Source organism: Amborella trichopoda, chromosome 3 (assembly GCF_054954075.1).
Source record: "Amborella trichopoda isolate Santa Cruz 75 chromosome 3, AtrichopodaSantaCruz75HAP2 v2.0, whole genome shotgun sequence".
NCBI lineage: Eukaryota > Viridiplantae > Streptophyta > Magnoliopsida > Amborellales > Amborellaceae > Amborella > Amborella trichopoda.
Genome location: NC_142338.1, coordinates 28489293 through 28502132, shown reverse-complemented (window position 1 = coordinate 28502132; position 12840 = coordinate 28489293). Strand labels below are relative to the sequence as shown.

General features: G+C 35.7%; 1 protein-coding gene across 1 annotated transcript; it reads left to right on the top strand.

The window, feature by feature from the left end:
- The first annotated feature begins 2007 nt into the window (after nt 1-2007).
- Nucleotides 2008-12840, top strand: LOC110006946 (uncharacterized). Its single transcript, XM_020665102.2, has 4 exons — nt 2008-2150; nt 11513-11844; nt 12075-12155; nt 12256-12840. Exons 1-4 carry the CDS (start codon nt 2096-2098, stop codon nt 12271-12273), a joined length of 486 nt encoding a protein of 161 aa, XP_020520761.1. The 5' UTR covers nt 2008-2095; the 3' UTR covers nt 12274-12840.

Below are 12840 nucleotides of genomic sequence, written 5' to 3'. Positions count from 1 at the left end.
ATTACTTTGTATTGATATTAGATTTCCCATATGGGTTTAGAACAATGTTCGCAAAATTGAACCGGAACGGTTAACCGATTTTGGGGCTGGGAGCTGTTTGAACCGGAACCGGACTAATCGTGGCAGTTAACCGTTTTAACCGGTCAAGTAGTTCTTTTTTAAAAAAAAAATGGTCCAAAACAATTAAAAAAAAATTGAAAAAAAATAGAAAAACTTAGATTAAGTGTATACTATTATATTACATACATTTATCTTACAAAAAAAATTGAAACAACTTTTTATATAAATTAATATTTGAATACTATGAAGATATGCAAGACAATTTAGAATTTGACATTAATTCAATTAATGTAGTTACAATGTCCAACTAACAATACTAGTAGTAATGAGAGTGGCGAGGGGGATCATGATATTGTTGTGTTTCACTATCAGGATTTACGGGGCGAAAAATCTGAGTAAGGCCTGGTGGAGTCTGTAATGCCGCAGTTGTGCCCCCTTGCCAGTCAGGAATATTTCTTGTGGTACCGCCTTGGCCAAAGTCTCCTAGACTCGTCTAGCCTTCATACTCTCCCCCACCCTGTTCTGTTCTGTGTTACCCGCACCTTCTCCTGTGTTACCCCAACCCTGTTCTGTGTTATGACCCTCAACATCTTCAATATTGTCATCATCATGAATAACCAGGTTACGGTGACGACTACGACTTCGTCTCTCCCTTGTTGAGTAACTCCTTTGCCTCAATGCCTGGACTTCCTCCCAAGCCAATCTCATTAAATCTTCTTGTTCGTCAGGCACCGCATCCTGTTGCACCCCTTCACATTCCTGTATGATTGGTTCTTGTCAATTATTTTCCATTATCCCATCTGTTTCATCATCCTGTGGCTCATCTTCATCCTGTGTATAATTGTCATCCATGTCCATTGTCATGTCCTTCATTGGATGCTGCAACATTCACATTATCATCCATATCGGCAACTGCCTCACTAAGAAAATCTTGGTCTAGTAGTGGGGTGTGAATTCTAGACCGTCCATCTCAAATCTCTAATAAATGTCAAAACATGATAACTTTTAGGTGGCGTTTGATAACGCGTAAACAGTGGAAAGTACCCTACTTTCCTTTTTACTGTGGTTTTCACTTGTTTGAAAACAATAAAAGTAGTGAAATTCGGACATGATACAGATCGCTTCTCAATTTTTTGGACAATTTAAGCCTTTGAGAGCTTCTCTTTTCATGGATCCCGCAACATCTGATACCAATCCCATAGAAATCAACTGGTAAGATTAAGAAAACGAAATTCTTTATGATGATCAAGGTTTTTGGGTTTTTTTTGTTTTAGGGAATATTTGTTGTGGAATTGAGCTTTATGATATTTTGTTTTTTTTTTTTTCTCTTTGTTTTCCATTTTTTTCCTTTTTGTTTCCCATCTCCTTTTGTTTGCAGGATGGTGGACTTTTTTGACCTAAGATGCTGGTAAGTGTAGTCTTTGAACATGGTTTCAATAAGTTTGGGTAGATAATTTGTTACACTTTGGCGGGAATTACTGAAAATTTGGGTTGAAATCCAAGAAAAATGTATTTAAACTTCATAGTGAACTCCAGGAAAAATGAATACTTAAATTTGCTGAAATATTCTTGAAGTGTGAATCATAGTTCATTATGTGAATATGTTGTTCTTATGGGAGCTTAATCCAATTACTTTAGGCCATTCAGTGAAAGGTAAACTAGTATTTCATAATTCAGGAATTTTGAAATTTACAAGAAAGTTGGAAGCACTTCACAAAATCTTGGAGAAAAAAAGTTGGGGAAAATTTTGACAAAGTTCTAACAAAATTATGGCTAAGAGTAAAAGAAATCAGGTGAAATTTGGACTAACTTTTCCTACGCAAAATTTTGAATCCATTGACTTTTTTGCGGATAGATTTCATAGTTGATATGAAGTGTGATGGTTGCATATCAGCTGTTCAGAATAAGTTTCGTTACCCAATATTAACTTGAAAGGATAAGGCCAACTATTGACTTATCCAAGTCTGTGTCAAAACCTTGCATCCTTTATCTCCATTTCATTGATGCTTTTTTGTGGACAGATTTCATAGTTGATATGAAGTGTGACGGTTGTGTATCAGCTGTTCAGAATAAGTTGCAGGCACTTGATGGTATGCCCGTTACCCAATATTGCCTTGAAAGGATGAGACCAACTATTGAATTATCCAAAGTCTGTGTCAAAACCTTGCATCCGTTATCTCCATTTCATTGATACAAGATTTGTATTCCAATATTAATCTAAATCGCAAGATATGTATCCTTTTTCTGCATTTTAGTGCATTTATCAATACTTGTTAGATTGTTGCATTCTCTTGGTTTACTATTACATAGCTAGATAATTTGAGGATTTGTGTTGCTCCCCTTTCATATTAGTTGTACCAGTTTCTATAAAGACTTGCTTGTTTAATTTCCTGATTATATACTGCCATTTTCTCCGGAAAATGTTAGCTTTATGTATGTACGTGTTACAGGCATTACCATAGTGTCATACGCTAGCATCAATAAACTGCTTTGTACAAAATTGGTGGGGTAAAGATGAACAAAAAGACCAAAAAGAAAAAAAAACTCACTCGAGATCACATAAATCAAGAGCTTTACTTATTATTTTGTTTAAATGGATTAGGAAGAGTTCCAAGCACCCGAATGTAGGAATGAAACTTACAAAGTCGTGTTGTGGTGCCTTGCAACACTGACCTTCCCCCTTGAGCTCATTCCTATCTCTCTCTAGTACTTTTCTTTTTATTGTTTTGTGATTTCTTTCTCAAAGACAGAATTGTAGCAATGAGAAGTATATTGGAAGGTTATACTTTATGTTCAGATGTTATGTTTCAATCTCCTTCATAAATTTTATAAGAAATGCATTAGCTGGGTTGCAACAAGGAAATATTATTCACAATGCATTTTGCACATCAAATCAATGAAATACATAATTGATGGTTAAGACAGGCAGTTTCTAGCTTTTCCTCTACCAAACAATGAGAAGTATATTGGTAGGTTATACTTTATGTTCAGCTATTATGTTTCAATCTCCTTCATAAATTTTATAAGAAATGCATTAGTTGGGTTGCAACAAGGAAATATTATTCACAATATGCATTTTGCTCATCAAATCAATGAAATACATAATGAATGGTTAAGACAGGCAGTTTCTAGTTTTTCCTCTACCAAATAAGTGAAAATACCAGTACCACAGTTTATCAAACATTGTTCCCAGCTTTCAGGCTACCAAATTTTCACCTACTTCCCAGAATCCAAGAAAATCAGCAGGGAGTCTCCCAGGAAAACTATAAAGAGAGTTCTCAAATGCCACCTTAAGGTGTTTTTAAGTCAAATTGTACTTTTACCTTTTTGCCTTTCTCTCTTCTCTTTCAAACTGCCGGTCTCTTCCCTGTTTCTCTCCCCCTTTATCTCTCTTCCCTACTGTCATCCCATTTCTCTCTCCCCTTTTTTATCTCCCCCAAATAACCACTCTCTCTCTTCCCCAAATGTCATCCCATCTCTCTCTCTCCCCCACTGACCTCTCTCTCTCTCTCTCCTATGGGTGCCAAAGATCCATCCATGGAGGGTCTTTATCTCTCTCCCCCCTCCCCTTCCCCCTCGGGTGCCAAAGATGCAAGTATGGGGTCTCTCTCTCTCTTAAGTAGAGGAATCAAAAGAAATGAATGCCTTTTATCTCTCTTCCTGTTAAAACCCTCATCTTTCCCTCTCCTCCCTTTACCTTTCTAGCACTTTCATCCCTTGCGACGGTTTTTGTTGCCGTCTTGAAACTAGTGATGAAATTTTGGGAGAAATATTTGTGTTAGGCTACATTAGGTAGAAGAGTGATCGAGATGCTCAGTCAAGAAAGAGGAATCCATTGAGATCTAGTAGAGGCTTGGTTTTTTCTATTTTCGTCTTGTTAATGGAGAAGAAAAGGAAATGCAAACACAAAATTACAAGGACTTTGAGTTTTCACCTTCATTGATGGTGCAGACTGCAGAGCAAGGGAGAGAAAACACGAGGTTGACTGGGTGGTCTCCCAACTTGCAAATACTTTAAAAGTAAAAAAAAAGGGCAAAATGATGCTAAGAAAAAGCTAGCATGTGTGAAAAGAGGGTGCAGCACCTAAGCTCTTTTAGTGGTTGAAGTTGGTGAGGAAGAGGGGTAAAGGCTGAGCTTCAAGAAGGCGGTAGCTCCTCTCTTTAGCGGATGTATGTGTGGTTTTTGAAAAGAGATATATAGGTCTTTCAACATAGCTTTAGGGAGCAATACATGGTTTTTAATCTTGCTTTGTAGAGATATTGCAAGTGGGGGAATATGTCTAGTTTTGAAGAGCGAGAGCAAGCAGAAGAGAGAGCACTGAGTTTGAGAGAGAAGGAGAAAAAAGAGGTGCTGATGGTTCTTTTTGTTACGGTTAAGAGCAGGAAAGTAAGAAAAGAGCAAAGGCCTAAGGAATTTATCAAAAGAAAAGGTATGAAATGTTTTTTACACCATACCACTCTATTGAAAATTCATAAGATCATTCCCCCAAAAACATATATTGGCTTGCCATATTGTAGAGCTTTGGCCTTGTTGTAGGGGTTTGATGGGTAGTTTGCGATTGGTGTTGATGGCATAATCACCCTATCCTATTATAGTCCTCTTTTCACCAAAAATAACTTTTATGCATTTAACTTTGTGGAGTTGCTTCAATTTTTCCTCTCTCTCTCTCTCTTTCTTTCTTATTTTTTTGGTTTTTTTTGTTTTTGATGATTTCAATTTTCCTTCTCTTATCCTTTCCTTTTTGTGGAACATGTTGGGTTGTTATACTTGGTTAATTGAGCTATGAGTGAAGCAACGGTTTCATGGTATCAGAGATGGAGTAAATAAAGTGGTTATTGAGACCTTCTACAGTGGCGTATGTGTCAATTGATGATACGACTCTGGTTCTTTATTAGTCGGACTGCAGCTTTGAATTGCACTTCCTGGTTTTGCAATGCCATTTCCATTTTCCAGATTAATTTGATCGGGGTTTGTTGGGTTGGTTTTATGTGCCTCTCATGAGCTCTTTTTTGTTTTATTATGTTTTGTTTCTTTTTTTTGAAGAATGTTATCTACTTTTATTCATAAACTACTCAAAAGAAATTACATCATCACAAACAGTAAATGAGGGTAAAGACGCTCTACCCCCAGAAGGGAGTCCTCTCTCATAGGCCCCTTTCGTTGTCATCTGCTCGAAAATCTTCATAGCCCATACATTTCTCTCTCATATACTCAAACTTCATGGCCTACCAGATCGTACAACCCACATCCATTACACCCACACTTAGGGCGTGTTTGATAATAGGAAGACACTTCTTGGAAGTTGAGAAGTTCTCAGTACTGTTCAAGTTCTGTGTTTGATAAAAAAAAGGAACTTCGTATCAAAACTTTCCATCTTCCTGTCTCGCGTTAAAAAAAATTTCCGAACCAAAGGTCAGAACTCAAAATAGGAAGTTCGTTACTTCCTACCTTTCGATAACCCTAGGCTCTTTGCACGCCTTCACCACTGAGCACGCATTCTCCGCTGAGCACCCCTTCACCGCTAAGCACCCCTCTCTTCGCAGCGCGACCCCTCTGTTCTTCGAGTTTACCCGCTGATCTTGAGGTATGTTATTGACTTTGACTTTCATAATAATCTTTCTTTGTAATCTTTCTCTCTATCTCTTCTTCGAGTTTAGGGTTGCTTGATCTTTGAGCTCTGATCAGAGTACGAATACATTAAAAACTTCACTGAGCTCTGATCTTTGAACTTTTATCAGAGTACGAATACATTAAAAACTTTATTGAGCTCTGATCCAAGTTTTCAAGAGCTCGGATCTCCTAGATTTGAACATAAAAACAAAAACTATTTCTAGGGCTTCTCCTTAACCATTTCTAGGGCTTTCTGATATTCTCTCTGATCAATTAATTGATTTTTAAGCTTTTATCTGAGCTTAAACATTAGAAATCTCTAGGGTTTTATGGGTTTGTTCGAGTCATTACACGATTTAAGCTTGTTTCTCAGCTTATGCTATATTTCTGCTTTTTTTTTTTTTTCCCCCTATTTTTATGGTGGAATGGCTCTCCTTTTTGTGATATTAGTTCTTAGTTTCTTGTACTCATGTTTAATCCATGAATCTAGTGGTTTTACACTAACTCTTCATTATTGCATTATAATTTTTCATTTAATTTATGTCTCATATCATGATAATTGCTCTATCTTATGTAACTGCAGATGATTTGTGTTACTGTTTGGATTATGGCAAAATTAGCTAGTGGAATATACTTCACAATTCCATGGATTAATTTATCTTTTTCTTCTGTTTTATAATGTGTTAAAATGAGTTTTAGATTGAACTCAAACTAAATAGGGAAAAAACAAAGTTGCGAAACAAAAAAGAAAAAAGAGAAGAAGAAGAAGAATAATGAGATGGAGCAAGCTAATTTGCGACTACATAATCCTTGTTGAATTGATTCATTTCATTACCTTTTTTGGAGTTCAATCAGCTTGGCTCTTTAATAAAATAAGGCCCCATTCGGATGGCCAAACAACTCTAGTAAGAAAAGTAGTTTAAACGAGATCTGAAAAGAAGTCTTTTTTCCCACTGTTTGGGCCATTTAAAGGTAGTTTAAAAGAAATTTGGAAAGAAGTCTTTTTTCCCACTGTTGGGGCCATTTTGGAAAAAGTGGTGCTGCATAATGGGCTTGCTATGAATAGTAGTGGGCAATGCTCTGCTAATTTTTTTCTCCTAAATGAGAAGGGGGCAAAATCGTTGTTAGTCCTTTTTAACTAGCCTGTCCAAACAGGTCTAAGATATTAGATGATGTATATAGTAATTGTTTTTTATTTACTCTGAGATTGTATGATAATTGGGCAATGATATCATAACTATGTGCATGTTATTGGTATTCGATTCAATTTCCTGAACTAGTGCTCAAGTTAATACAGATTATTGTTGAATGGGTTGATTTCTTACTGCTTGCATTTTGCATGTGTGTTTGAATGGGCTGATTTTTTAGTTCTTGTATTTTTAATGATGTAGATTAAACTATTACAGGTTATTGTTGAATGGGTTGGTTTTGTACATGGTTTTCTTTATAGGTGCATGAATTGTGAATGTTGCTTGATACAGATACATCAGTGCTTAATATACGTAGTGCTCAAGTTATTGCAGGTTATTGTTGAATGGGCTGATTTCTTACTGCTTGCATTGTGGATGTGTGTTTGAATGGGCTGACTTATTAGTTCTTGCATTTTTAATTATGTATGTTTAAACTATTACAGGTTATTGTTAAATGGGTTGGTTTTGTACATGGTTTTCTTTATGGGTGCATGAATTGTGAATGTTCCTTGATACAGATGCATCAGTGCTGAATATATGTAGTGCTCAAGTTATTGCAGGTTATTGTTGAATGGGCTGATATCTTACTGCTTGCATTGTGCATGTGTGTTTGAATGGGCTGATTTATTAGTTCTTGCATTTTCAATTATGTATGTTTAAATTATTACAGGTTATTGTTGAATGGGTTGGTTTTGTACATGGTTTTCTTTATGGGTGCATGAATTGTAAATGTTGCTTGATACAGATGCATCAGTGCTGAATATACGTAGTGCTCAAGTTATTGCAGGTTATTGTTGAATGGGCTGATTTCTTACTGCTGGCATTGTGCATGTGTCTTTGAATGGGCTGATTTATTAGTTCTTGAATTTTTAATTATGTATGTTTAAACTATTACAGGTTATTGTTGAATGGGTTGGTTTTGTACATGGTTTTTTTTATGGGTGCATGAATTATGAATGTTGCTTGATACAGATGCATCAGTGCTGAATATATGTAGTACTCAAGTTATTGCAGATTATTGTTGAATGGGCTGATTTCTTACTGCTTGTATTGTGCATGTGTGTTTGAATGGGCTGATTTATTAGTTCTTGCATTTTTAATTATATATGTTTAAACTATTATAGGTTATTGTTGAATGGGTTGGTTTTATACGTGGTTTTCTTTATGGATACATGAATTGTGAATGTTGCTTGATACAGATGCGTCAGTGCTGAATATAAGTAGTGCTCAAGTTATTGCAGGTTATTATTGAATGGGTTGATTTCTTACTGCTCGCATTGTGCATGTATGTTTGAATGGGCTGATTTATTAGTTCTTGCATTTTTTATTATGTATGTTTAAACTATTATAGGTTATTCTATGTATGTTCAAATGTCGTGTGCCATTATAATCTTGCCTTGAGAGAGAGAGAGAGAGAGAGAGAGAGCACAACATATGTGCAATTTTTTTATGTCTCTTGTGCAGATCATATATAAATTATTATGGGAATCATTCTCTTGTGTGGAATTGATAGTGTAAAACTCCTAAGTCCTCATAATTCACGACTCTCTCACAATTCTCTTTAGATAGATGAGTGGTGACATAAGGAATGATAAAATTCGATAATTGTACAATGTTTATTGGCTCATACTCTATAATGATGTGTGCAATGGATGTATATTGGCTCATAGTCCGTAATAATGCCATAGCGACGCAGTTGTGAGAGGCCTACCTAAGTCGCTAGCACTTGTAATTAAACATTGTAGCTTCTGTGTATTGGATGTGAATTCTCCTTGGTAAATTATGAATGTTTAATGTTCTATGAATCTATCAATACGGAAACTCCAATATGGCCTTCTTGATAAATTATGAATGTTTAATGTTCTATGAATCTATCAATACGGAAACTCCAATATGGACTGTCCATGCAAATGTTGTAAATTGATTGTACTTGCTTTTTGTTGTAATTTTCAAATGCTATTTAATCTATCTTCAAGTGTAGATGAGATTTTGGGATCAGAATTTGGTACAAATTACATGTTTAATTTGGAAAGCATATAAGGTTTTAGATTTTACCTTCTTTTCAACTACATGCTCGAGTTTTTGCGATAAAGTCATCCATCGCAAGAGCTTTTGCTGACACGTCTGCATTTTAGATTTTTGATTCTATTGGACAGATTTTACTACAAAACCAGTTCCCAATCCATCTTTTATTCTTACCTGGTATTCATTTTGATTTGCTTTTCATTTCTTAAAATGATATAGCAATTTTCTTTACAGTTAAAGTCATCTGCAGTGCCTGAACTAACCATAAATAATATCTTCTTAGGCACATTTGAAAAGAAATGTATTGTTTAATTCAATGAATGGCTTTTTTTTCGTTTTTTTATTTGATTTTGAGGTGTGTTCATCTTAAGTTTAATTGACCATCATCTCTCTTGATGTAATTGAATCATATCTTGACCAAATTTATCAATTTAGAGATGATCACATGCTGTGTGTAATAGATTAACTCCACACATAGATTTATGTTGTTTTTGCATCAAAGGAATGCGACAAAATGGGCATTTGCTGAATTTATACACTTTATTATGCCATATAAACTATTTAGGGGACTTTATGAGAATTGTTTGAGAAATTCGATTACTTTAGATTTTTCTAATGATCTATTCAAGAGTCTGAACTTGTGTAGAATTCCGAGTTCGTTCTTCATAATAGCCCTTTGACTCTAGGAGAAGAGACAAGCTCAAATGGTAGAGACTGGTGTTTTTATGACAGAGGTTATGCATATTATCGTATGGTTGGATGACTAGCTTAAGCATGACTTAATTCAAGCTTGAATCACCCCACTTGAGCTTCAATTGATTAAGGGAAGGTGATACTCGAGCTTGTGTTGGCTTGACTTGTTTACTTAAACAAGCTCCTAAGTGAGTCAAATCCATCCATAGAAAGCTAATCCATAAAAAATGAAAATAGAAACAATGTATAAATTATTATGGGAATCATTCTCTTGTGCGGAATTGATAGTGTAAAACCCCTAAGTCCTCATAATTCATGACTCTCTCACAATTCTCTTTTGAGATAGATGAGTGGTGATGTAAGGAATGATAAAATTCGATAATTGTATCATATATATTGGTTCATAGTCCATAATGATGTGTGCAGTGGATGTGTGGGGTTCAATAATTATATATAATATAAATTGTTGTCTCCCTATTTTAGGATGGATCCAACACGTCATCAAGCATAGCGAATGAGAATATAGGATCCAAAAGAAACTTGCAATGGACACATGCAGAAGATGATCATTTCATTGAACTTATGGAAAAAGTGAGTAGGATTGTATCCAAGGCAAAGGGGGCGGAGGGCTTTAAAAAAAGTTCCTAGAAACAGATGGTAGAAGCAATGACAATTAAATTTGGGCCAATAAACACGGAAAGTAAGTTAAAAAACAAGTACAAGTTTTTCAAAACCATGTATAGTGACATAAAAAAACTAATGAATGTATCCGGGTTTGAATGGGATGAAAGGAGGAGGATAGTAACCGCCGAGAGTGCTGTTTGGATTGACTTCTTAACGGTATGTAATTACTCATTTGCATAAGCTTAAATTTTTTTTGAATATGTTTAAATACGAATATCACTAAAAATAATTTATGATCTTTTATATGTAGGAGAATGAATGGGCAAATAAATATCATAACAAAACTTTGCCCAAATATTTGCTGCTAAGTAAGATCTATGAGGGCAACACAACAGATGGGACATACAAATCGATTGGGGGTGGCATTACAATTTAGCCAGAAAGGCCCGAAACTGTATTTTCTAATGACACCCTCCCCTTGTAGAAGTCCAGGTCCAATCTAGCTCATCCTCATCTGATGACTCAGTGTCATCTGGATTAAAAAAATGACGGTCCCATACTCCGATAGGAACACAACGCCGATCAAATCAACCCACCTTCAATGACTCCATGATTAAAGTCATGATAGAGGTGGCCGAAAGCATTAAGATGCTAGCACGTGAAACCGCATATAACAACAGTACTCCTATGGTAGATGGTCCGTCCAAGGTTAGGAGAGATGCCTTAAAGATTGTTGAAGACATTAAACTTGTCGGATCAAAGGATACGAAAGTCTTACTTGGATGAAGAGATGAAAAACCTCTAAATACTTGATTGACTATATTTTCTTTATGGTTTCCATATTATAAATATGTATGTGGATGACTTCTTTCATTTGTAATTTGATGGCTTCTTTCATTTTAATATCAAAGATTCCTTCATGGTTTTGTGGATGACTTCTTTCATATTATGGTTTGATAGAGATTATTTTATGGTTTGCATTTTACAAATATGTATTGGATAAATTCTTTCATTTGTATGTGGATGGTTTCTTTCAATTTAATGTCAAATGTTGTTTCATGGTTTTCTCTATGGATGTGGATGGCTTCTTTCATATTATGGTTTGATTAAAAATATTACTTTAATTTAATGTGGGTGCCTTCTTCTATTTCTAGTTATGGATCCCCAACGGCGTCGGTTGGTGGTAATATTATATGTTGCATATATAATGTTGTGCATTGTATGTTGCTATATCGCTACGCAAAAGAAGAGAACGTGGGTTCATACTTAAATTTTTACTGGGGCCAATTATGTCAAATATTTGCTGTCAGGGCACCTTCGTAAGTGTTTCGATCAATTACGAATGAAAAGTTGTGCTTTTATCAGTCTATGTAATTTGTTAAAGGAGAGGACAAACATTACAGATACAAGATATTTGGCAGTTGATGAACAAGTAACCATATTTTTAAGTACCGTCACACATGATCAACGGAATAGGGTGGTCCAGGAACGGTTCCAACATTCAAAGCAGATCATAAGTTACTACTTCTATAGAGTTTTACAAGCCATCTTACAATTGGAACCGTTGTTCCTGCAACTAGCAAGCAACAAAACACCGGCCCACATTACTAGTGATACACTACGATTTTACCCATATTTCAAGGTATGCGAGTGTTAAGTAATTCACATTGTTGTTCTCGCATCCATTGATTAATACATAATAGTATAATTTTTTCTCTTAATAAGATTGTGTCGGAGCTATTGATGGCACTCATCTCCCTGCTCGAGTTCGTTGTCGATTGCATAATCGTTTCCGAAACAGAAAATGTTTTCTAAGCTAGAATGTTATGGTTGCGGTTGGTTTCGATATGCGCTTCCATTTTGTACTTGCAGGTTGGGAAGGATGTGCATCAAATTCTAAAGTCCTATATGACGCAATTAGTAATGAAGGCAGTATGCTTGCAGCACCTGAGGGTAACTCCATTCCTTCTTATGTTTCGTTGCTTCGGTTTGTACAATATTTCTAGTTTAATAGTTGACCTTACAATATACTCATTGCACAAACATGATACAGGAAAATAGTACCTTGTAGATGGTAGGTATCCTACTATACGTGGATTCATAGGACCATATCGAAGTGTCCGTTACCATCTAAACGAATTTACTTCAGGCCCAAGAGCTCCTCAGAATCACAATGAGTTATTCAACAAACAATATTCTATGTTTAGAAATGTGGTGGAGAGGACATTTGGACTTTCGAAAGCTAGATTTCCTGTACTCAGGAATCAAATGCAGTATCCTTTACGAACACAGGTTGATGTAGTTATTGCATGTGCAATATTGTACAACTACATCATGATGCCTCGGGGAGCCGATAGCAGAAGACAACCACGTTTTCGAAGGAGAGTTGAGAGTCAACTCTTAATTGACGGAGAAGATGGTTTTTCGCAATTGATTCAGCGCCACGTTGATCATGACGTTGGCGTCAATCTGCGAGATGTCATAGCGACGCAGTTGTGGGAGGCCTAGTTAAGTCGCTAGCACTTGTAATTAAACATTGTTCTGCATTTAACTTTTTATGTTGTGTTCATTCTATTGCATTTTGAATGATGTATGTTTAAACTATTACAGGTTATTATTGAATGGGCTGGTTTTATAC